This window comes from Neomonachus schauinslandi, chromosome 1 (genome assembly GCF_002201575.2).
Source record: "Neomonachus schauinslandi chromosome 1, ASM220157v2, whole genome shotgun sequence".
Lineage (NCBI taxonomy): Eukaryota > Metazoa > Chordata > Mammalia > Carnivora > Phocidae > Neomonachus > Neomonachus schauinslandi.
Window position 1 is genome coordinate 104,808,252 of NC_058403.1, and position 27,754 is coordinate 104,836,005.

At 36.4% G+C, this 27,754-nt stretch overlaps 1 protein-coding gene across 1 annotated transcript in view; it reads right to left on the reverse strand.

Annotated features, from left to right (window-relative positions):
* Window positions 1-22,090, reverse strand: part of LEKR1 (leucine, glutamate and lysine rich 1) — a 174,925-nt gene extending 152,835 nt beyond the window's left edge. The window contains exons 1-3 of the mRNA XM_021702626.1: window positions 22,000-22,090; window positions 19,052-19,119; window positions 7,503-7,717 (exon numbers count right to left, since the gene is read on the reverse strand). Of these exons, the coding sequence (XP_021558301.1) occupies window positions 7,503-7,717; window positions 19,052-19,119; window positions 22,000-22,090 (374 nt within the window). The remainder of the gene's footprint in view (window positions 1-7,502; window positions 7,718-19,051; window positions 19,120-21,999) is intronic.
* Between the last annotated feature and the right edge of the window lie 5,664 nt (window positions 22,091-27,754).

Genomic DNA, 27,754 nt, shown 5'->3' on the forward strand with positions numbered 1-27,754 from the left:
TAAAATAAAAACTTTTCCTCATTTTTAGTCTAATAAGTAACAATTCATTCAAACTAATAATTGAGCAATAATGTATTTGATTATGTATACTTTAAAAAATATATATGAGTATGTATGCTTACTTAAAAGTGAATTGAGGGCACCTGGGTGGCTCAGTCAGTTAAGCATCTGCCTTTGGCTCAGGTCATGATCCCAGGGTCCTGGGAAACAGTCCTGCATTGGGCTCCCTGCTCAGCAGGGAGTCTGCTTCTCCCTCTTCCTCTGCCCCCATCCTCACTCGTGCTCACTCTCTCTCTCTCTCAAATAAATAAATAAAATCTTTTTAAAAAAATGAAATGAATGATAGCACTGGTATAAGAAATAGGAGGAAGGGATCAGGAATATTTCATTATTATAAGGTACTTACACCACCCATGAAGCAGCATAGTGTTATTTGAAAGTAGACTTGGATTAGCTACATATACATATATATATGTATATATATATATATATATACACATATTGTAAATTCTAGGGCAACAACTAAAAAATTTTTTTAAAATAACTGATATTCTAAGAGAAAATGGAATTATATAAAATGCTCAAATCCACAAAAGGCAGAAAAAGTGTGGAAGACAAAAATAAGAACAAAGAACAAGAGTATCAAAAATGGTAGATCTTGACCTAACTATAACAATCATTACTTTGAATGTCAATGGTCGAAATCTATCCATTAAAAGACCAAGACTGTCAGAGTGTATCGAAAAACAAAACCCAAGTATATATTGTCTGCAAGAAACCCATTTTAAATATAAAGATGCACTAGATTATAAATAAAGCAGTGGAGAAAGATATATCATGCTACACTAATAAAAAAAAAAAGTGAGAATGTCCTTATTAGTTTCAAACAGAAAAGACTTCAGAGCAAAGACAGTTACCAGAGTTAAAAAGGGGTATTACATAAATGATAAAGGGGTCAATACCCCAAGAAAACGTAATAATACTTAACAAGAGAGCCTAACAACAGAGCATCAAAATATGAGGCAAAAGCCTAGAGAATTACAAGAAGAAATAGATAAATCCACAATTATAGTTGAAGACTTTATCAAAAATGGACAGATTCGGCATGTAGAAAATCAGTAAGAACATAGTTGAACTCAACAGCATCATCGATCAACTGATATAATTGACATTTATGGACTACCTCATCCAAGAACAGAATATACATTTTTTTCAAGCTCACATGGAACATTCACCAAGACAAACCACATTCTGCACCATAAAACACATCTTAACAAATTTAAAAGAATAAAAATCATATAATGTCTGTGCTTAGACCAAAAGGAAATTAAACTAGAAATCAAACAGAAGAGCTGGGAAATCCCAAAATACTTGGAAATGAAAAAACAACCAATGGGTCATAGAAGAAATCACAAGAGAAGCTTAAAAATACTTTAGATAAAAATGAAAATACAACTTACTGAAATTTGTAGTATGCAAATCTATATGATCACCTGCGTAGAAAATATGAAAGAATCAACAAAAAAACTCCCAGAATAAGCGATTATAGCAAGGTTGCAAGATACAAGGTTAACATACAAAAGTCAATCAATTTCCTATGTACTATGAACACATGGAATTTGAAATTAAAAACAGATTACTATTTACATTAGTACCCGCCCCCCACAAAATGAAATACTTAGGTATAACCCTAAAAAGCTCTAACAAAATATGTACAAGATCTATATAAGAAAATGAAATGTAGATAATCCAGTTAAGAAATGGGCAGAAGACATGAACAGACATTTTTCCAAAGATGACAAACAGATGGCCAACAGACACATGAAAAGATACTCAACATCACTCATCATCAGGGAAATACAAATCAAAACCACGATGAGATACCACCTCACACCTGTCACAATGGCTAAACTAACAACACAGGAAACCACAGATGTTGGTGAGGATGCAGAGAAGGGGAAGCCCCTTACACTGTTGGTAAAAATGCAAACTGGTGCAGCCATTCTGGAAAATAGCATGGAAGTGTCTCAAAAAGTTAAAAATAGAAATACCCTATGACCCAGCAACTGCACTACTAGGTATTTACCCAAAGGATACAAAAATACAGATTCAAAGGGGTACATGCACCCTGATGTTTACAGCAGCATTGTCAATAATAACTAAACTATGGAGAGAGCCCAAGTGTCCATCGGCTGATGAATGGATAAAGAAGATGTGGTATATATGTATGTACATATATATATATATATAATGGAAGACTACTCAGCCATCAAAAAGAATGAAATTTTGCCATTTGCAATGATGTGGATAGAGCTAGATAGAGTGTATTATACTAAGTGAAATCAGTCAGAGGAAGACAAATACCATACGATTTCACTCATATGTGGAATTTAAGAAACAAAACATATGGGAAGTGGGGGAAAAGAGAGAGAGAGGAAAACAAACCATAAGAGACTCTTAACAATAGAGAACAAACTGAGGGTTGATGGAGATAGGTGGGTAGGGGATGGGCTAAATAGGGAATGGGTAATAAGGAGGGCACTTGTGATGAGCTCTGGGTGTTATATGTAAGTGATGAATCACTAAATTCTAAATATTACACTATAGGTTAACTAACTAGAATTTAAATAAAAATTTGAAAGAAAGAAAAAAGAAAACAAAGAACTAAATAAATTGAGAGATATTCCATGTTTTGGATAGGAAGACTCAATATTGTCAAGGTATCAATTCTTCCCAACTTGATGTATTGATTTAATTCAATATCAATTAAAATTCCACAAGTTATTTTGTGGATATGAAAACATGGATTCTGAGGTTTACATGGAGAGACAAAAGACCCAGAATAGCCAACTCAAGATTGAAGGAGAAAAAAAATTTAGACTAACACTACCCGGCTTCAAGATTTATTATAAAGCTACAATAATCAAAATAATGTAGTATTGGTAAAAGAACAAAGAGATTAATGGAACAGAATATATAGTCCAGAAACAGATCTACATAAATACAGTCAACTGCTCTTTGACAAAGGAGCAAAGGCAACACAATGGAGCAAAGATAGTCTCTTTAACATATGGTGCTGAAAGCAACCACAAGACCTCCACATGCAAAAAAAATAAACAAACAAACCAAAAAAATACCTTACAACTTTCACAAAAATTAACTCAAATGTATCATGGACCTAAATATAAAATACAAAACTAGAAAATAACAGGAGAAAAATCAGATAACCTTGGGTATGGTGAGAACTTTTTTAGATACAACACCAAAGGCAAGTTTCATGAAAGAAACAATAAGATGGACTTCATTAAATTTAAAAATATCTGCTCTGCTAAAGAGAATGTCAAGAGAAATAAAGACAAGCGAAAGACCTGGAGAAAATATTTGCAAAAGACACATACAATAAAGAACTGTTATCCAAAATATACAAAGAACTCTTAACAACAATAAGAAAACAATCAATCTGATTTAAAAATGGGCAAAAGGGCTGGGGCGCCCTGGTGGCACAGCTGGTTAAGCATCCTGGTTTTCACTCAGGTCAAGATCTCAGGGTCATGAGATAGAGCCCCACGTCGGGCTCTGAGCTCAGTGTGGAGTCTGCTTAAGACTCTCTCCCTCTCCCTTTGCCCCTCCTGCTCATGCGCGCTCTCTCGCTCACATAAACAAATAAATCTTTTTTAAACAATGTGGGGTGCCTGGATGGCGCAGTCAGTTAAACATCAGACTCTTGGTTTCAGCTCAGGTTGTGGTCTCAAGGTCCTGATATCAAGGCCTGAGTTGGGCTCCACACTTAGCATGGAGTCTGCTTGAGATTCTCTCTCCTTCCCCCTACCCCTGCCGCTCATGTTCTCTCTCTCTAAAATAAATAATCTTTTTAAAAAAATGGGCAAAAGATCTGAACAAACATGCCATCAAAGATGAACAGATAGCAAGCATTTGAAAAGATGTTCAACATCATACGTCATCAGGGAAATGAAAATTAAAACGACCAAGATACTACTACACACCTATTAGAATGGCCAAAATCCAAAACACCAACACCACCAAATTCTGGTGAGAATGTGGCAACAGAACTCTCATTCATTGCTGCCAGGAAAGCAAAGTGATAGAGCCACTTTGGAAGACAATTTGGCAGTTTCTTACAAAATTATACATACTCTTATCATATGATCCAGCAATCACACTCTTGGGTGTTTATCCAAAAGAGTTGAAAACGTAGGTCCATACAAAAACCTGCACGTGAATATTTATGGAAGCTTTATTCATAATTGCCAAGACTCGGAAGCAACCAAGATGTCCTTCAGAAGGTGAAAGGAGAAATAAACTGTGGTACATCCAGACAATGGAATATTACTCAATACTAAAAAGAAAGAAGCTATCAAGCCATGAAAAAACATGCAGGAAACTTAAATGCTTATTACTAAGTAAAAGAACCTGAAAAGGTCACATATTGTATGATTCCAACTATATGACATTCTGGAAAAAAAACAAAACTATGAAGACAGCAAATGGATCAGTGGCTGCCAGTCCTTAAAAGGGAGGGAATGATGAACAGGCACAGAGGATTTTTATCCTCATGAATGGGATCAATGTCCTTCTAAAAGAGACCTTGGAGAGCACCCCTGCCTCTTATACCTTGTAAGGACACAGCAAGACAGCTATCTATGAATCAAGAAGGGGTGGGAGGAGCTACCCTTCCAAATACACCAGCACCTTGATCTTGGGACTTCCCAGCCTCCAGAGCTGCGAAAAAATAATGTTGTTTATAACCACCCAGTGTATGGTACTTGTTATATTTGCCCAAATGGACTAAGACATCAATAGCATAAAACAGAGAGTCCAGAAATAGACTAGAATAGAATTAATAGGTAGCATTTCAAATCAAGGGAGAAAGAATGAAAGATATAATGAATAATATTGGGATAACAAGCCATACATTTAGAAAACAACAATAAACATGAAATTATAAATCCACCAGACAAAAATTAATCCCAAATAGATTTAAAAGGTAACTAAAACATCAATGCTATAAAAGTTTTAAACATATGTTGGTTTTTCAACTTGCCTGAATCTAGGTTAGTGTTAATTAGGTGAGTTTCTGTTGTTCGCAACCAAAAGAACTTGACACAGAACCCTGACCAGAATTTAGCATGGAATATTTAAAAAAAAAATGAATGCAGAAAAACACAATAAACAAAAAGATAAGCAACGACGAGAAAGTATTTGCAACATATATAAACAAAGTATAATGTCCATGTTATATTAAAAACTCCTAGGGGCCCCTGGGTGGCTCTGTCGTTAAGCGTCTGCCTTCAGCTCAGGTCATGATCCCAGGGTCCTGGGATCGAGCCCCACATCAAGCTCCCCGCTCCGCGGGAGGCCTGCTTCTCCCTCTCCCACTCCCCCTGCTTGTGTTCCCTCTCTCACTGTGTCTCTCTCTGTCAAATAAATAAATAGAATCTTTAAAAAAATGAATAAAATAAAAAAATAAAAACTCCTATAAGAAAACTAAACAACCCAATAGAAATTTGGACAACAGATATGAACAAGTAATTAATAGAGGAAGAAATATAAATGTCAAATAAACATATGAAAAAATGTTTAACCTCATTAGCAATAAAGAAACACAAATTAAACACCGATGAAGTAACTTTTTTCACTCAAGAAAAAAGCAAAAATTTGATGGGGCACCTGGATGACTCAGTCAGTTAAGCATCCAACTCTTGAGTTTGGCTCAGGTTGTGATCTCAGGGTCATGAGATCGAGCCCTGTGTCAGGCTCCACACTGGGCGTGGAGCCTGCATGGGATTCTCTCTCTTCCTCTGCGTCTGCCCCTCCCCCTCTTAAGAAAAGTAAAAATCTGAAAAACTCTAATATTAACAACAAGTAGGAAAATGGCCACTTTATAAACTATTGGCCAAATATAAATTAACACTATCTTCTCAAAGGACAATTTGGTATAACATTTATTAGAATTTTAAATTGGCTTTTCCTTTCTTTCAGCAATCTCACTTCTAGGAATTTATCCCACAGAAAACATACATACATAAGAATATAAATATAGGTACTATCAATAAGTATTCCAATAAGTATTGGAAATAATCTAAATGTTGAAAAGAAAAATGGTTAAGTAAATTATGGCATATTCTTAGTAAGGAAAATGTTGTAACAGTTAAAAACAAGATAGATCTATATGTATTAACATGGAACAATTTTCAATATATATAAATTAAGTGGCAAAGTCACAGAATGACATATTGAACATACTGCTTATATTTAAAACTAGTCTATCAAAAGATAAAGATTTTTAAATTATACATCTTATATAATACATTAGATATCTTAAAGAAATATATCTATAATAAAGGTAAAGGCACAATAAAGGATCTAGAAAGATATACACCAAACCATTAAAAGCGGTTTTATCTCCAGTAAGAAAAAATCAGAATAAAAAGGGAATTCCTTGCCTTTTCTTCTATCTACTTCTTTTACTTTGTGTGTTTATATATGACTTATATAATTCAATATATTATTAAGGAAAGTAAAATGTAAATATAGCAAGCAAAAGAATTTCTGCTCTCACAGGCAAAAACCCTCCAACTCTAAAATTTTAAACTAAATACTTCAAACTTTTTATTTTTCCACTCAAATATTACAAAATACTTTATTACTCAGATTTGAAATTGAAGAAACTGTAACAAAATTTTCTTTGTAAAGGTCTAAGAAATATCGGGCTCAATGGAGGTTTAATGTATAAAAATGTATAATAAAATGTAATTGAAGCTCTTAATCCTTCAGAGATTTAACAAAGTTCCTACTTTTACAAAGACATATTCATTACATTCATTAAATTCAAGATTTACTAACATCAATTGTTGATATTTTAAATGAAGAAATAATCACTTATAAGAAAAAAGAAAAGCCATAAAATACCAGCAAAAACCCTTCTACAGAAGTGTTTGTATAAATCCACTGAAGTGTCTTTAGGCAGACTAAATTGCTGATTAGATTCAACAGCATTAGGAACCCATTCTTCAATTTTATTCCAATTTCAGTGATTTAGAATCATGTACCGATTTTAACGTTTTGACATCCTTTTCAAAACATGAAAACCTTATTGTATAAATCTAAATATTTGAGGCCATTTAAAAACAAATGTTAAGTATCAAAAACTACCAAAATTCACCTGGTTTTTGATAGACAAATCTTCCTAATGATAAAATTAGGATATACATCTAGGGAAAAATAAAACTTGACCCATCTCAGCATATAATTACTGAATTAACTGATTTCTAATTATTCAAATAGTAAATACATGTCTCAAAGAAGTGCTCAAACTATAATAATTATGTTTAATAATTATTAATGATTAAATGAACTCAAATATATTAAAGTGTAACTTATAACTGATTTAGAAAAATTCTAGAAAAACATTCAAAGTCTATTTATTTCCTGTACTTTTCTTTCAAACTAAAAAATGACAGGAGAGAATAACAGACTCCAACCTTTCTGTTTTGGATTCACTGTCAATTCTGTACTGTTCAAAATCTTGACTAAGAGACCGTAGCTTTTCTTGAAGTCTCTTTTCACGGTCTATGCTTCCTTGATAAAATTTCATCTCTTTTTCCATCACTTTCACTTTTTCTTCCATAGCCTTAAACTCATGAAGAATAAGATAGCTGACTCCACAGTACTTACAAACTTTTTCTTCAGGAGACATCTAGAAAACAGACATATAGACATATATACATAAATTAAAATGATATTTTTTAAATTCTGAAAAGCAAAGTTCTACTGAAGATGTTACTGCAACCATGCTGGTCAAATCAAGTAAATGTACACTGGACTGTGCCATGGAGTGATAATTATGACACTGCTTACCTCTGGATAAAATTTTTAAAACTGGCATGATGCTGACTCTGACACAAAATCTTGGAATTAGAAAAGGGTCTTTCAGAGGGATTATTTCTCCATAGTATCTCTAAGAAAAATTTACTCTTGAAATAGTTTCCACGAAATAAAATTAAAAATGATGAAAACATCTTTAAAATTCTTGTTTTAAGAGTTTTCCACGAAGTGGAGAGAAACCACGGGCCTTTTACTGCCAGTTGCACTGTGAACCTGGAGATGCTTCTAGGCTTTTTCAGATCTCATTTTTCTTCATTTATAAAATTCTGGCATTGGACCAAATGAACTCTTAAGCTCCTGTTCAGTTTTAACATTTTATGCTTTTTACAGAATTTAACAGAATTTATGCTAGAATTCTGTCATAAAACCACAAATAGCAAAAACATTTTGAACCTAACCTCTTCTCTCCCAGTCCTTTTCCCTTCACATAGGTATGGTAGATACCTATGGTAGATTTTATAGACAGGGAAATGGCAACCACTGAAGTTGAATAACCAGCTGATACATAGAGGCATTGGGATTAAACCCAAGTCTATCTAAACCCAGCACCTACGCCTGTAACCATTTGTGTCATATTTAACTGCCAGGTGAAGGTCAGCTAAATCCTCTTCCTTCCTTCAAATAAAATGTTCATGTATCTCTGGTCAACATAAGGGCAGTGAAAAATGGAATTTAGCAAAGTCAAGAGAGAGGTAATTCTTTTTTCTGTCTCAAGTATATAAATGTTCTTCAAGTAGACTCGACTCTACTTGTCCTGCTATTCACAAAGGATGAGAGATGGCTTCATTAAATATTTGCTCCAGGGTACTAAAATGAAAGCAACACTTTTAAGCGTTACTTTTAATGCAACCTCCCCCAAGATTGTAGAAACTGCTCCCTTAACTAAGAGTGACACCACCTCATCTGCCTATCAATGCCATTACACAAGAGTCAGATGAAACAAACTAATAACAAATTTTTACATAGTAACATTTTGCTCATCTAAAGTTCAATAATAAAAATTTCAAATTAAAAAATATAATACTGTGGGGGGCGCCTGGGTGGCTCAGTTGGTTAAGCGGCTGCCTTCAGCTCAGGTCATGATCCCAGGGTCCTGGGATCGAGTCCCGCATCGGGCTCCCTGCTCTGCGGGGAGCCTGCTTCTCCCTCTCCCACTCCCCCTGCTTGTGTTCCCTCTCTCGCTGTGTCTCTCTCTGTCAAATAAATAAATAAAATCTTTAAAAAAATAAAAATAAAAAAATAAAAAATATAATACTGTGGGATACAGACGAATGACTACATCAATCATCTAACTGCCAGCAATACCAAAATTACAGATTTGTAAAACAACAAGTTTGGAGGAAATCATAAAGATAACTTGGTTCAAGCTCTGGATGGGTTCATAAAGTCTACTCCAATTTAGTAAGTCATTATCCTGACTCTATTTCAACATCCCAAATGATGGGAAACTACTTTGTAAAGCAGCCTGTTTATCTTCTGATGGCTTTGTCTACCAGGAAATTCCTTGTCATGCTGACCCCAGATCTGCCTCCCTGGAACATCCACTGGTCCTAGACCTCCTAGGAACCATGTGGAACAACCCTAGAGCTCTTTCTAATATTTAAAAACAGCTTTCAGGAACACTCCATATCTTCTCTTCTCCAGGTCAACACTTCCAGTTCCCTCAGCTGTTTCCCACATGACATGGTTTTGAATTTCTTCCTTATTCTAAATAATTTTCTCTGAACTTGTTCCAGTGTTCTATATATGTCTCAAAGTATGGTGCCCAGAATTTAATACTCCAGTGTGGTTGGTCTCACTGAAACAGAATAAGAGAGGGCTCAAGCCTCCCTCATTCTAATATCTCGTAAGTAATATCGTTGGTAGTATCTTCTAATGCAACCTTAGATCACAACTGTCTTTTATATTTTCAGCAATTATATGTTGATATTATATACTACAACAGGCTTTTATGTTAAATAAAGCCCCTATTTTTTTAAAAATATACTTCAGTACAGGGGCGCCTGGGTGGCTCAGTCGTTAAGCGTCCGCCTTCGGCTCAGGTCATGATCCCAGGGTCCTGGGACTGAGCCCCGCGTTGGACTCCCTGCTCCATGGGAAGCCTACTTCTCCCTCTCCCACTCCCCCTACTTGTGTTCCCTCTCTCGCTGTGTCTCTCTCTGTCAAATGAATAAATAAAATCTTTAATATATATATATATATATATATATATACTTCAGTACAAAACCATCTTTCATTATATTAAGTATACCAATCTATTCCTTCCCACCTGTGTCCAGCTTTTTAGAGAATCCACCTTCTACTGTCCTGGATGCTCTGTTTAGTAAAATGACTAAAACTCCCTCCACACATCCACCCTAGCCATGGCTGACTGGGGGATGAGGATTAGACATTAGACCCAAAAGAACGAAGCCCTAAGCTGGGATGAGCCAACCAGACTTGTAAGTGTTGAAGACCCAGGTATTTGGGACACCTTTAAGCAGTCTCAACGGAGAAGGATCATATGCAAGGTACAGAGTTAGCCACATTACTGGAATGAGGGAGAAAAATGAGCAGACACACAGAGACAAGATGAGACAAAGATAATCTGGATCCAGAGTAGGAGAGGAAAAAAGGAACCAAAGACCTTCGAATTCCTCACTTCAGTTCCTCTTGAGACCTAGCTGCCCTTCTTGCCCTTTGGGGTCCATGCCCAATCTTCCTGCACTACTCTCTTTCCCTCTTATACTACCAATTTCTTGCAACCAATAACCTTCATTCTATCATGTGAGTATTTGGCTTTTCAGATTGAAGTGCTGAAAAATAAATATGATTATAAATGTAAGTAAATAACATACATATTTATACATAAATATCTCAGACACACATATATTTTGAAGATAGGTATGTCTTAGACTCAGCCTTTAGTTACTGACTTTGGTATCCAGGAAATTTTAAGCTTTGTGTCTTTTTCAAAACTGATCCTTGTAAGTTGCTTTATCCATCCAGTTCATTGATTAAAAATGTTGAATATAACAAAATTGAGGAAAGAACTCCACAGCATGTCATAAATACTTGGTTGATACTGATCTATTATTCAGCACATTTGAAGAGTTGAAGGTATAACTTTCAACTGGTTATTAAACTACCCAATTATCTTTATACTGATTCATATTATCTTCAGGAATATTATGACAAACTTTGTCAAATGTCTTCATAAAGCCCATATATTCTATGGCTATTACAGTTCCTGGATCTAGTAACTGTACACAAAATGGAATGGCAGGACCTACATGCCAGTTCCCTTAATGAACGTAAAATTGGCTCAAGGGTTATTGCTTTCTAGTATATACTCACAAACCACCTTTTATTTTTTTAAGATTTTATTTATTTATTTGAAAGAGAGAGTGTGTGCACTCCTGCACATGAGTTGGGAGAGGGGCAGAAGGAGAGGGAGAAGCAGACTCCCCACTGAGCAGAGACCCGATGCCAGCCTGGATCCCAGGGCCCTGAGACTATGACCTGAGCTGAACACAGACGCTTAACCAACTGAGCCACCCAAGCGCCCCCTACAAATCACCTTTTAATAAATATATTCTAGTACATTGTCTGAGATTGAAATTGAATTCACTAGTTGTAATTTACAGTTATTTTACACATGGGATGGCATTTGTACATTATCCTCTTACTCTCTACATGTTCTCAAAGATCACCAACCACAGGCCCATTCAAAGGTACTATCAGTTCCTGGGAATATAATTTATCTAGGTGAAGAGACCTGAACTAATTCAGAACAGATGGGTATTTTCTTATAATCCCTTTCCTCACTGTGATTTTTGGTTCCTTCTCATCAATTTGAAAATTATATTGCTTACTTGAAGGCACTTTCGTTCTTAACCTTATGCCTATTAATCACGGTTCTTGCCCAGACTCTGGCAAAATGCCTTACCCTCATCCTAAAGAAAACTCTTGCTGGGTGGAGCTTATTTGCAGCCTGATGTAAGTACTGTAAGCAAATAACATATATATTTATACATAAATATCTTAGACACACATATTTTGAAGATAGGTATGTCTTAGACTCAGCCTTTAGACTCTTTCTAGAAAGAGTATACATTTCACAGTTACAAAAGCTATTAGGATGTTATTTTACCACAGCCATTAAGTGGGGGGTGGATGGAGCTGAAATATATGAAGTAATACATTTTACAGAATCTTCCAGAAGTTCAACAAAGAGAGCCCATACATGACATTATGAGCAAGAAACAACAAGACAATCAAATTATAAAATAATAAGTCCATAAGAAGAGTCTCCAGACTGGGCCTAGTACAATCTGAATTACTGATTGATCTATGTTAAATAAGTATATTGAACAAAAGTTTTCCATGTTATTAACTTGTAAATAATTTTCCATAAGTAAAACTACAACAGAAAGAAATGTAATAACCCTTTCAAATTCTTTGTGTTTGTATGGGCTAATTACTTAGGACATTTTTGTGAAACTTGAGAAATTATGTTCCCAAATGAAGTAAAAGTTACCTGTTTTTTGTGAAATATAATTTGTGCTTCATTCTTATAACTTGGTGTTATATCATGTCCTCATTTTGTAAGTAAAATAACGACATGCTGTCATTCTTGACAAAAGAGCTAACATTAGGATGTTTTTGCTTTCTACAAGATGCACTTTGGAGGAGGCATCAACAAATGCAGTATATTAAACGTACAGCTATTTAAAAATAAATTATAAAATAAACTTTGCAAGTTCAGTGTTTGTACTTTTAAAATTATAGTTATTTAATATAAAAATGATGCAAAATTTTTAAAAGGTTAAATTAGGCTTCGGATCCTTTTCAAAGTTCCTGTCTGTGCTTTAACTAGGAAAGGCACTCCAGTAACCTCCTGCTGCCCAAATGAGGCATTCTCTGCTCCAAAACGGTTTTCTTCCCCCACCCATCCCGGGCTTTTGTACTTGGATAAGGAAGAAAGAAACATAAACTATTTCACAAAGGTAAGAGTGACCGCAGTATAAAATGTTAACCTTTCTAAGAGGTCTCCCATTTAAAAAGATGCAAAGAGTGTCTAGCTAGTGAATTTCATTAGGATTGGGAGAAACGCTTTGAGACAGGACAGTGTACCTTTTGAATCATTAAGTATACAGGCCACCTGACCATTTCATAAGGCCACCAGGACCCTTCTTTATCAATAAGTCAAGTTGCTACACCACCAATTTAAATATCAATTGGCAAAGAACATCTACAAAAAACCTTTGCTAACATTATATGTAATGGTGAAAAATTGTGTGTTTTTTCCTCTAATATCAGTAACAAGGCAAGGATATCCATTCTCTCTACTCTTATTCAACATAATGCTGGAAGTTCTAGCATAGCAAGAAGGCAAGAAGAAGTAAATGGTATACATACCAGAAAGAAAGAAAGAAAACTGTCCCTATTTGAGAGGACATGATTGTCTACATAGAAAATCCCAAAGAATTTACAATAAAACTAGAACAAATAAGTTCAGCAAGGTCAATGATCGAAGAATAACATAAACAAACTAATTATAGTTGTACAGATTGCCAGTGAACACCTGGACAGTGAAATTAAAAATACAATACAGATTATGATTGCTCAAAAAAAATGAAATACTTAGGCATAAATCTAACAAAGCATACAGTATTTATATGCTAAAAACTATAAAACGCTGATGAAAAAATAAAAGAAGATCCAAATATACAGAAAAACATACTGAAGATTCAAAATATTAAAAATAGCAATTGTCCCCAAATTTATATATATATATATATAGGCTTAATGTAATTCTTATCAAAATTTCAGCAAAATGTTTTTAAAGATACAGACAGGATTGTTCTCAAATTTATATGGAAAGGCAAAGGAACTAGAAGAGCTAAAACAATTTTGAAAAAAATAAAGTGGAAAGAATCATTTTACCTGATTTCAAGACATACTATATTGCTACAGTAATCAAGACTGTGTGGTATTAACAGAGGAACAGACACATAGATCAATGGAATAGAATAGCAAACCCAGAAATAGATTTGCATAAATGTCAAACTGATTTTTTGCAGTGGTCGAAAAGCAACTCAGTGAAGGAAAGACAGCCTTTTCAACAAATAGTGATGGAAGAATCAGATACCCATAGGTTAAAAGGAAGGAGGGAGGAAGGGAGAGAGGGAGGGAAGGAAGGAAGGAAGGAATACTGAACTCATACCCAATACAAAAATTAACTCAAAATGATTATGGACCTAAATGTAAAACATAAAAATATTATTTTAGAAGGAAAAAAACCTAGGAGAAAATCTTCAGGATTTTCTAGGCAAGGAATTCTTATACTTGATACCAAAAGCATAATCCATAAATGGAAAAACTGGTAAGCTGGATTTCATCAAAATCTGAAACTTTTGTTCTGCAAAACACCCTGTGAAGAGGATAAAAAGACAAGCTATAGACTGGGAAAAAAATATTTACAAATCACATATCTGACAAAGGATTGTTATCTAGATTACACAAGAACTCTCAAAACTCAACAGTTTAAAAAAAATCCAATTAGAAAACACATGGTCAAAAGACAGGAAGAGAGACTTCACCTAAGAAGATATATAGATGCCAAATAAGCACATGAAAAGATATTCATCATTAGCCATTAGAAAAATGCAAGTTAAAACCACAATGAGATATCACTATATATTTATCAGAAAAGCTAACAAACACTAATAACATCAAAGTCTGGTAAAGATGCAGAAAAGGTGGCTCACTCATATACTGCTGGTGAGAATGTAAAATGGGACAGACCTCTGGAAAAGTTTGACAGTGTTTTAAAAAACTAAACATGCAATGCAACTACTGTACAACCTAGCAATTGCACTCTTGGGCATTTACCCCAGGAAAATGAAAACATATGTTCACATAAAAAATATACATGAATATTTACAGCTTTATACATAATTGTCAAAAACTGGAAAAAACCCAGATGTCCTTCAACAGGTTAAACCATAGTACCTTCATACCCTGGAAAACTTCTCAGCAACAGAAAGGAATAAACTATTGATATAGTCCAAAAGTATTTTGGACTTAAAAAAAAAAAAGGAAAAAAAGAGAGGTATTTTGCAGATTTTTCAAGATTCGTAGTAATTTTTTTAAAAAAAAACTGTTTTTCCTAATGAACTATCTTGGATTACAATATTAACTGAATAGTCTCTCCAAAAATTACATTGCTTCCTATTTCTTTTGTCATTAAGTTTTAAAACTACAATAGCTTAAAATCACAACACACATACTCACACCCACATACAAATATCACTTTTCTAGGATGCTATGCTAACATTTCTATGACTATATTCTCTTTCTTTTTCCTCTACTTTAACTCAACACAAAATCTGACCTAGCCACAGTGGCCCAAAATGACCTGGAAAATTACGTTTATTTTTTCTGGCAATGACAATCTGTGCTTGGAAACATAAAACTGTTATTCTGAATAAATTTCAAAGTTCCAAAGTACTAAAATTACTTTACTGAAACAGGACAAAATGAGCCGTTACTGCTAGAGAAAGGGATTGTTATTCCAGAAAGAACAGTGTGCTCTCTAGCCCTTGCACCACCACTTCTGTTTTATAAAATAAACAACTCTGGTCTCTTTATTTTACTTTGTGTTCTGTGGTAATAAATATCTTTTGAAGCTAAAATTCTATTACAAGTGTTCATTTTGTCACCGTTTTAAAAAACAAGAGATCAGTCTTACTTTTGCAAAAGAACTAATTTTTCCATTAGTTTGCTGGTTATTTTGACTTCTGCATATGTCCCCTAACAAAAACAGCAAAAGGAAAGTTGTTTGTTGCTTCTTTTTCTAAAAAAAAAAAAAAAAAGCCCACCTGTCTTTAACATCATTTGACATTCAGAAGGGGAATAAATAAAGAATTATTACTTTGCTGATCTATAAGTATTGTTTTAGTTTTAAATTGTGGCAATTCTAAACTTAGACCAAGTTCATTCTGCTTTCAGAATGCTGGATGAAAATTCTAGCAAAGCTGTTAGATATTGGAAGTCAGAGACAGGTGGGGGTTAGCTCAGTCTAGAGAGAGTAGATTTAGAGATATGGTCTAAGAACATTCACAAGTGAACTGTAGTCTAGCAGCAGACAAAGTGGACAAGTGTGGTCCTGCTGTCCAGCCCATGGGCCTGTTTTACATTTTCTGCCACTTAGGGATATGGATGTCTGAGGTGTGTTTTATGCTTAGAAACTGTGATAAAAAGCAAAAAGAGTTAGGAATGGGAGTCAAAAAGATTATTTTATTCTTTCTTCTCTAAGATTTCCTAAGATGATGAGATCAGGGGGAGTTAATTTAACAATTGTAGGCTTCTAATCAAGAAATGGATTCTCTAACTGTGCTGGTTGTCATCAGCATTTCTTCTCCACACCTGTCCCCACCACCCTTACTTTTTCTTGCAACTCTTTCAATTACTACCTATTTTGCTATTAATAGTACAGTATAGTACATTTTCACATTATCATGTATCTTTCATGGGATTTATTGACCATCTATTTCCAGATCATATATCAAAAGTACAGAAAGAAATAAATAGGAAAAGTTCACCTTTTCTTTCTTGATTTCTACACTAACCTTCCTTGCCTACACACAGAAAAAAAAAAAAGGAAACACAGCAGGTGCTTCTCTAGAAAGAAGAGTCAGCATAAAAACTAACACAAAAGGTTAACAGAAGAACAATTAAAAAAAAAGAGAAACCTTTGAAAAACCTGTCACCACATACTGATCCACAAACCTCACATACTTGTTTATCTAATAAAGAAATGAGCACAATTTCAAAGCCATGATGGAAAAAAATTGTTTTCTTCATATTAATAATGAAATGGTTCTAGAATTGTTGAATCACTAAAATGTACACCTATAACTAATATAACACTTGTATGTTATCTGTACTGGAATTAAAATAAAAACTTAATATAAGAAACTGAAAAAAATAATGAAATGGTTCTAATCTGAAGTATTCTTCTTACCATTATAAGCTATTTATCTATTTAACATGGTTCTTTACGAAATGATGTATGTAAGCTGACTAAATAGATATACTGCCTGATCAGTGAGCAATTTAACAAGTTGCATTATGGACAATCTAGATGAATCAAAGGTAAGTAAGAAGTTGTGGAAAACAAATAACTGACTTATTCTTAGACTGTGCTTAATAGGCTGTGGCTACATGTAGACATTTTCCTTGTGTTATAATCAAGTACCCAGAACAGTGTCTAGCACATAATAGGCACTTGATAAATATTTGTGGTATAAATGTATCTAACTTGGGTCTGAAAAAGTGCAGAGCTGCACTTTACATTCTAAACATCCATCAGGACAAGGGCTACAAGCAGCATAATTGTCCAGGGCCTTAGGCAGCTGAGTTTCTCCTGATGTCCCTTCTCTGCACTGTATGGACAGCTGCCTGCCACTCCTGCCTTAAGAATTTATCTGTAGATTTATGAAAGGATTGGTTTTTACCATTTTTAAACAATTTACTTATATAGTACCTTAAACATGAGAAGAAAGCATTCTGCAACTTTGAGAACAGTATCGTCAAAATAAATACATACTCTTTCACATATTCAAAACATTCACATTGTTAAACATTCTCTAACTTGGCCAGCTTTTTCTCACCAGTAAGCTTCTGTTACTTTGGCCTAGGATGCCCTATTCCCATCTGTCTATAGAAATACACAGCCTTCAAGGGCTTTCGCCCACATAAAGCTCCCCCGTTGACCATCCCAATATCAGGGATTCCTCCCCCACCCCACCTCTCCACTCTCAAAGAAGATACTACCTTATATGACATTTAAATCATTAACTGTCTTCTAGAGTTATTTTTTCATGTCATTATATATCCTCTTCCTTACGATCTGCAGTATGGGTATTGTTTCTTTGACGCTTTTGTTCTGTTTCTCTTAATCTCTACCATACCAGCCTAGTACATGGAAAGAACTCAGTTGAGCGAGAGAGGAAGAATATACGATGTCTTCAAACACATATAAGCACCATTTCTCAGCTAAATATAGCATAGCTAAACTCTCTGTGCTTAATATCTCTTACATGTAACTTAAAAGGTGAAGCAAATTAAATGCAATGGTTTAAAAGGTCTTTTTCTGGGTCTTTTCCCTTCCAGTTCCTGCTAGGTTGCATTTTACATAAATCTGAAGGACATGCAGTAACATTAAGCATCAAGTTAAATCAATGGAATGATTAATGCTAACAGGCAGCCCAAAGCAATGTGCACAAAGGATAAAAGCATATCTGAGGGATGACTGCAATTTTTAAGTAAAAAGTAACGGACTGGTGGCTAATTAAGAGTTGACTGTAGATTTACCGAAAAATCTCAATGATTAATGATAGCTAATGTTTGAGGTTTCAATACACAATTTGTCAGTTTCAAAAGAGATATTTTAAAAATTAAACTGTTAACAATGTATGCATTGCCAAACTAAATATAGGATAAATGCTTCTGCCTGAGGATAGCTATTAACTCACAGGGAGGAGAGCAGGATAGGAACTGTAAAGAAAAATTGATTGTTAACCAGATTCAATGAGTTGATATATATGAAAGGGTTTAAAACAGTGCTTGGTACATGATAAGTGGCAAAAATTAAGGTGAAACTGAAATAGACCTTTATATGGAGAGAGACACCAACATTTAGCATCACATGAACTTACAAACTAATTGTAGTTTCTATAATAGCTTACTATTAATTATCCATTTTGCAAATACAGAATAAGATTCACTTAAAATTTTAAACAGGCCCATGTATTTCCATTTTTTACAAGTTTTTTTCTCCTGAAAAGCTGCTATAAAAATATTTAAATATAGTATTTGGACACTCCTGAGTCCCTCTTTTCACAAAAGCTCCACAAATACCTGGTCAAATACTGTGCTGGAATTAAAGATGTCTTCCTTCACAGGTTAAAAATTCTTTGCACTGAATTGAATTCTACAATTTGGCCATTATGGTTATTTCCTTTACCACTCCAGCAATTCATTGCAGGATGCCCTGACCAAAATAAATGTAAAACCTCTAAAATCATTCCCCCAGGTTTTATATCTACCTTAAAATGCTCTTAATGTTATGCTGTAATAACACAATACAATATCATACCTTTCGGATTTCTTCAGGTAATGCATGCATGGGGATATGGCGATCCATAATTTCCCAAAATATGAGTTCTGAAGTAAAATAATATAAAAACATTGATAGCAATAGTCAGAATTGAAATAATGTGAATAAAATTCAAATTAAAAGATATAAATTCTTGGGAGAACTCAGAGATGAATGGTGATAACTTTTAACGGTTATTTCATCAACTCAATGTTAAAAGGTACAACCAACTGGGCTTTTCTCAGTTAGCTATTAGGCCAATATAATAGGAAAGATAACAGACAACTGAGTTAGAAACATTTTCTTTCTTTAGAACTTTATAGTCTAATTGTAATTTCTGTGGTAGTTTATTACTAATGATTTGTTTTGCAAATACAGAGTAAGTGTCACTTAAAATTTTAAACAGGCCTATTTCTGTTTTCTTAAAAAAAGGGGTGGGGTCCAAAAACTTAAAAGTATCTAAATATAGTATTTTAGTTCAGCAGATAAGAAAAACAATTGTGACATGAATGCTGGTTTAGAGGATGAAGTATGAAAAAAATAGTTATCAAATTAAGTATCATATGCAGGCACTGAAGAGTCATCAAAGCATGAGAAGTGTTCATTTTACTTAAGATGAACATTTACATAATTTTATGCAGATATTTTACTTTAATAGATTTTCATTTTCTAATAAAACAACTCAACAAAATTCTATCACTACTTTCATGTAACTACACAAGATGAATGGAGACAGTACTTTCGGGTTTTTTTAATCTTTCCCAAATATGGAGAAAATACACAGTCCAGTTTCATGAGAAATGTTTATATATACATCTAAGGAGTGAGGAGTAGAAAGAGGGCAGCAGAGTAAGATGATACAGGCACAATTCCATAGCAAGGAAGAAAATCTGAGGGCCAGGAGTAGTAGACAAAGAACAACCTAGGAGTTGAGGAAGGAAAAATGTCTTATCTTTCCGGTGGGAATGGGAAACTAGGGAAGGCTTCCAGAGGCTGTTTGCTTTTGATCAGAGCAGGGTTTTGACACAAAGATAGACTGGAGGCATAGTACTCTATCAGAGACAGCAACCTCAGCCACAACAAGGTGTTAGGGAAATTGTAGTCAACAAAAATTTCTGTAGTGGCAGTATTTTTTTTTTTTAATAGTGCAACCATTGGTGGAAGAAAATTCCACAAAGCATGCTGTTTTAATGAGATGCTGTTTAAAACAAATAATGAGCTGTCTTCCCATATAAAGATAATGTATGTGTGTGGGGGGGGGTGGGTACAGTTAACTGACATAGCTAACATAGGCCCACATAGCCAAGTACATGATAATCTGATGTTTGGCGAACTGTCTCTGATGTGGCAAGAGCTCATAATTCACAGGAGGCTCATTATTCTCTCTTCTGTCATTTTACAATGGACTCACCATCAGTAAAATAAGATGGCATCATCTTAATTAAACTCTGGTGGGAGTAGAATTTTTCCTAAAATTACCAACTAAATCTCCTTTTTAAATTCCACCCATAAAATTATTTGAGAGCATGGATCCAGTGACAGTATAAACAAGGGACCAGTGGAACAGTTTTTATTACCTTATCTCTAAAGCTATTCCAACTTTGTGTTATTATTATAGCAAGTAGGGAAATTTGGCAGGTTCTAATTATTGAAGAAAAAATTAAAAATTAAATACTGCCAACCCAGAAAATCTCTCCACAATGCAGAAAGAAAACAGTCTCATTACTGAATAATCATTTAACTAGACTGTGATGCGCATCAGAGCCAATCTGCATGAGACTACAAAGACAGAAATCCCATTTTTATACAGCTATGTAGATACAATCCATTACATACATCTTCTCGAGAGAAATGGTAACTCATCCTCAATACAGTCTGTTACACAATTTCATAGTTCGTTTTCAGTTCACCTAGTAATTGAAGTAGCTATCTGCGCTAGTTAATTGCGACTGTGCTAAGGCATACAAATCTCTCTGACAGAGCCCTTGGTACTAAAGTAAGCTGCCCAGGCGAAATTCCCAAGGTGACAAGGAGATAGCTTCCTTGATGTTTACATTTTAAAGAAATGGCTCTCACGTCCTCAAGAAAAACATTCTGGGTCTTTAAAAAGATTTGCATAGGTATTAAAGGAACAGAGGAAACATTCACAAATACAAAGTTTCTCAAGAAACGGAGGGGGGAAGGTCTCTTCCCCTTTGGCAACACGGCAATTTTTTAAATTGTTACTTCACTCTTATATTATTTTGCATGTTTTATCAAATCAGTTTCTTTTATTCTTTCACATTCCATACATGTAGACTGCCCTTGAACAAGAGGTGCGGTGAAACTGGCAGCAGCTACTAAGTATTTGTGAACCTGCTCTCTTAACAGGATCACGAAGATGTCGAAAACACAGAAATGTCCTGGATTGTTCACTTCCGATTCCCTTCATCACAGCAGTGTCACGTTGGGCCATTAACTCACGTTCGGCTTTGAGACCCTTCCGTAAACACACCCTTCCCGTGGTGTGAATCACCCGCAAATGAGCGGGTCAGGGTCAGGTGAAACGGAGTTCATGTTCTAAGACATTCCTGAAGCGGCGGCATTTTCCAAATAGAAACCAACTGCAAGGCCAGCCAAAACTGCTGGAAGGGTTTTGAAACCCGTCCCTTTCTAACCCCGTTCCCTCGGGACCTGCAGTGGCGGGAGGAGGGAGGAGGGTGCGGGACCGAGGCCGAGCTGCGCTCTCAGGGAGAGTAGAGGACGGCGGGGCCGAGCGGGCTCGCGGAAGCTGTGCAGGGGCCGCAAAGGGGGGGCGAAGGAGACGCTCGGGGCCATATTCCCTCGCCGCGGCTCAGCTTTCCGGCCCTCTCCCCCCGCCCCCCATGCCAGCACGCCTCCGCTCCGGAACTGCGTCCCGGGGGACTGGGTAGGCCGGGGGACTCAAGGAAGTCATTCCATTGTCTCACCTAGACCTCGACTCCGAGTGCGAACGGCTTTCCCGGTCTCCCGGGAGACCATGCTACACGTCGGCCCGACGTCAGAGCGCGGTGACGTCATGGCCCACGCCGTTCGCCAGCGCAGAGTGGGGCTCCCTTGCCACGCTCCAGGCCCCACGCGCCGGGCGGAAGCGGGAAAGCTCACGATGAGGGTTTGGAGGGGAGGGCTTGTATTATAGAGTGCTGTGAGAGGGAAGGAAGGGGCGCGAAGGGCGGGGTGCGAAGGGCAGGGCGGGGGAGGGCGGGCTGGAGTCGTGGTAGAGGCTGCTGAGGAGGAGAGAAATGTCCCTAGCCTCAAGGTGGGTTGGAGAGAGACTCGGCCTGCAGTGGAGGCCCAAGTCACTATACCTCTGATCCCTGGCTCTACACCCCGCATGGCGGACACAGCAGCGGGCAATTATAGTTATTGAGCGCTAAGAGGAGAGAAACCTGTAAAGGGTGTAAAGGGAAGCTCTGGTCATTGGCATTGCAGCGAGGGCAGTTGGGAGGGTATTAGAATTTTCATCCTAGCCCCAAAGTAGTCGGGATGTAAGGGCTTGTTCATTGGGTATCTTGAGAACCCCTAGTACACAAGTTATTTATAGGAGGCTGCTCACCTTTACACGTGACTTACTTTCCTACCTTCATAAAGCAAGTATTTATTAATGACCGACTACTAAGAGACAACCGCTGCCTACCGGAATGGGGTGATTCTGTGACTAACCCAGGTAGGGGCAGCTGTTGGTGTGATTTTCAAGTGTCTCAATAGCCCCGATCTCTCCTTTTTTTTTTTTTTTTTAAGATTTTATTTCTGTATTTGATAGAGAGGGAGAAGCTGGCTTCCCGCGGGGCAGGGAGCCCGGATGTGGGGCTTGACCCCAGGACCCCGGGATCATGACCTGAGCCGAAGGCAGAAGCCTAACGACTATGCCACCCAGGCGCCCCCAGCCCCCCATCTCTCCTTTTTGAGGATTATATGAGGTCAAAAATGCAGCTCTTACAAGAAAAATTATCTGTGGCTCACTAGCAGAGAAAGAGGCATTACTATCGAATGAAGTAAGGTTGAATAAATACAGAGAAAACTAAAACCTATAGATTTAGAGGTGATTAAACGATGCAGAGCAGTGCTCAAACAGTAGTCAAACTACTGATGAGAGCTGTTTATTAATAAAAATGATAGCATGAAGTACTGAACACTGCTAAAAGCCTTGTTCCCCAAAGTCTTGGAGATAGATCTACCCTGTACACTTAACCTGGCTGATATTTTTGCCCCAAGGCCCACCAACGACTTTGAGTTTCCACCCCCTCAAAGAGCATTTTTCTTCATCTGGGAAAGATAAGCAATAAGAGGACTGAAGAAAGGATTAAGGGGAGTAGAGGACAGCGGACGAAGTGGTCAGGTACAGCATGCTTATGAGAAGTGCGAAGAACCTTCAACAGCTATTCATGTTCAGCATGTTTCGTTGAGGGACAATGAAGGTAGGACTCTTCTCAATGGGGTTTAGACATGGGGCACAAAAAAGGCCGTTCATCTAGGTCCACTAAGTGCTTTATCTGGAACAGAAATTGCACACCTAAAGCAAGATGACTCTTCTGAGGCTGGTTTAGCTAGTAGTATGATTATCAGCAATACTATTTATTGAGTAGTTCGTGTATATGGTAAGAAAAGGAAACGCTTTAAGGATGGGAGAAGATACAGCTGAAAGGCTGTAATTCATTCTGTGATTTCATCTGTCCTTAGTCATAGCTATATGGCCTCGAGACCATTTTTCCTTCCACCATAAATGTCCACACCGTAAATGTCCCTTAGACCTGCACTGTCCAATAAGATAGCCACATGTGACTATTGAGTTAAAATGAAATAAAAAAATTCCATTCCTTTATTGCACTAGCCACAGTACAAGTGCTCAGTAGTCACATGTTGCCATGGCATCAGACAGCCCATATCTAGAACATTGTCATCATCAGAGAAAGTTCTACTGAACAGGGAGTGGTAGGCCCAGTAAGAATTTCAAGGACAAAGAGAGTTAATAAATTGTGAAGAATAGCTTTGGTAAAAAGTAGCAGTTAAAGGTGTTATTCCTAAAGACCTCAGCACAGATGAAGAGTTGTGACCGGGTGTTACTTTTTTTTTAAAAGATTTTATTTATTTGATAGAGAGAGTGCCAGAGCGTATAAGCAAGGGGAGCAGCAGAGGGAGAAGGAGAAGCAGGCTCTGCTGAGCAGGGAGCCTGATATGGGGCTCAATCCCAGGATCCTGGGATCATGACTTGAGCCAAAGGCAGACACTTAACCGACTGAGCCACCCAGGTGCCCAGGGTGTTACTTTTTCAAAAAGTAATCCAATAAGCCTCTCCCCAGTGTCTTGTGTGTTTATTCTTGACTCTCTGTTGATCTCAATCTCTCCCTCTCTCCCTCCCTCTGAGTTTCTTTCCTTGTCTTTTTTTGTTTTTCCACTACTTTTCTTTCCCCATTATTGGCCATACTAGAACTGAAGTAGAATTTAAAATGTTCCTATCATTGGACATACTGAATAAAGTTTTGTGTTATTCTGTTCTTAAATTTTAAATCAGCTAAGTTTCACTTTTTACTGTGACTTTATAAAGTAATCCAGTGATAATTAAGTTCCTTTTCATCTCCTGTGAGACCCTTTATTTGTTTTCCCCTGTAGGTCAATGACCCCTGAAAGAAAAAAATATAGTCCCTAGTTTTGGGAGAAGAGTCTCTGTAAAGTGACTAAATGAGGGCTTTCCACAATGTCTGCAGAACTTTGTGTTGTAGTAGTAATATTTATGAGAACACAGTGTCTGTGCTTTTGTTTCTATTACGAATTTACCTAAGATATTGATCCAGCAGGGCACTGTCATTCATCCCATTCATTTGGTAAGTAATATTATTTCCCCCTCTTCACCGCCTCCCATGAAAAGCATGTGGAAGAATAGGTACTTTGTCGGCAAGTCTGATAAAAATATCAGGGAGTCTCCCCAAGATTGCTAATTTCAAAGTGAGTTCAGAACTGTACCAAAGGAGCATGGCAAAATTATAGTTAGCCCAACTTTATTTTTATCCTGTGAACCAGAACACAGTACCATATATTCCTGCAAAAGTTTGAATAAAATGGTTGCAGACAGGCCTCCCAGGTTGGAAGCAACCATGGCTCTCACTGCTATTTCTGGGTTCTATCCAATGCAATTGCAGAATTTTTTAAAAGCTAACATTTATTGGGCTCTTTCTGTTTGCCAGGCACTTCATACACAATGTCTCATTTATTGAGAACCCTTCCAAACATAACTCAGTCAGATCCTACTTATTGTTTACTTTTACCCAAATGGTGGAAGTGGCCAAGGGCATGGCCCAACACGTGAGCACTGAAGTGTTCTTGGACTGAAAAGTATAAGCAGAAGCACCTGGCCCTCATGTATTGTGTTAGTTGACTCTGCCGGCCAGTCAGTGCCCAGGAGGCATCAGCCTACTGTGGATTAGTAACATGTAAATACTCAAAAATACTGAATTCTGGAAACTTAACTTTGTCTTAGATTTACTTTTTTTCATAACTTTTCTGATACAGCTTCCAGTTTTCAAAAAAGAGGTCAGCTGCAAGTGACTACTTGCTTTGTTGCACTTACCCCAACACACTTTATTCTCACCAAGATGTAGATTAGATTTTTTTTCCTAATACTGTTTTGTTTTTTTAACTGCTAATCAACATTTAAAATTGTAGACTCCTTTGTAAAGCTGCTTTGTATATTTTGAATTCCAAATAACTGGTCTAGAGGTAGCTTTGGCCACAAAATACTATTTGTGGGTTTTTCCTCTGTATATTTTTGAATCCATCCTATGTGCAGTATAAACTTGAGTACCTAATAAAATGAAGGTCACAATGTTTAAATAGCTTCTCTAGGAGTTCAAATGGATTGTGATCTGTGCAGTAATAAATTCTGTACTGAATTCTTTTTAGCCCTGAGAATATAATTATTGAACAAAGTTTCCAGTGAGACATCAAGCCTTTAAGTGATAAATGTCTATTCACAAATACTAAAAGTAAGTCAGGCAACCTTTAGTGATTGTAAGTATATTCTCTTGTGGCCATTCACTACTGATAAGAGCTTTACTCAAAAATGTACTATGTGCCAAATATACTTCAATATTTGTTACATGAGTATATTTATTCTTATTGAAATATAATTGACATATCACATTATGTTAGTTCCAGGTACACAACATAATGAGTCAATATTTGTATATATCTTGAAATAATCACAATAAGTCTAGTTAACATCCATTACCACAGATAATTATAAACTTTTTCTTGTGATGAGAGCTTTTAAGACCTTCTTAGCAACTTTTCAAATATACTATACAGTATTATTAACTATAGTCAATATGCTGTACATTACATCCCTAGGATACATTCACTTCCATGAACATATTTAAAAACAAAAAGAATAAGGTGCCTGGGTGGCTCAGTTGGTTAAGCGACTGCCTTCGGCTCAGGTCATGATCCTGGAGTCCCTGGATTGAGTCCCACATCAGGCTCCTTGCTCAGCAGGGAGTCTGCTTCTCCCTCTGACCCTCCTCCCTCTCATGCTCTCTGTCTCTCATTCTCTCTCTCGCAAATAAATAAAATCTTAAAAATAAAATAAAATAAAATAAAAACAAAAAGAATAAAATTCTCATGATACTGACTTAAAACCCTTGTAATGAATTTGATGCTCAAATATATGCCCCTGCTAGTTCTTTAAACTCTTAGCATCCAATATATAGCCTATAATAAATGTTAATGAATTCAAAGACTGAAAATTGATAACTGCCTTATATATTTAAAAAGCAGCTTTTGTAGAATTTGCTTGTTTAATGAAATTAGAGCTTATTTCTGAGATTTCCATAGGATTCTAGTGAAGCATCTAAGAGTCTAACGTGTTTTGATAAGTGATTGGCAGAAGTGATTTCATTCTACCTTTGTAGATATGAAATTTATGTTTCTGTACCTATAATTTTAGGTAGCTATGGAATTTATAGGAATCAAATTATAGCAATTTTCCTGTCATTTTGTTATATTACATTTGTTATATAGAATGATTTAATTCCATTAAATAAGGAGTTGTGGATCATCTTAATGATATTTTCTTATGAATTATTGATAAAAAATATCAAATAGTGTTACTGGATCTATTAAACAGATGAAAAAATTAAAATACTTATAGTAGCCCTGGTTTGCAAGGGTATAGAGCAATAGCACTCTTAAACATTGCTTTTAGGGTCAAAAATTAATACACATATTGTGAACACCTTGAAATGTTCAAAACTATTGTAGTGGACATCTGAGCCCCCTTCTTCCTTTTGTTCAGGAATCCAGACCTCCTCACCCTCCCCTCCCCCCTTACCCCAAACCCAAGGGAATCAGCCCAACTCCAGGAATCAGCTCAGATTAGGTCAATTCTGCTAGCCCCTTCCCCTTTACCAGTGATTTAAATCAGAAATGGGCCTGTTGGGTCAGCCGGGTGGCTCAATCTGTTGGGCGTCAGACTCTTCATTTCAGCTCAGGTCTTGATTTCAGGGGTCATGGGATAGGGCCCCAGGTCAGGCCCCTGGCTCCATGGAGAGTCAGCTGGAGACTCTCTCTCTGCCCCTCCCCTGGCTTGTGCTTTCTGTCTTGCTCTCTCTCTCTAAAATAAATAAATCTTAAAAGAGAAAAAAAAAAAAAAGAAATGGGCCTATGACCCAATTCTGATCAAACAGTCTCCAA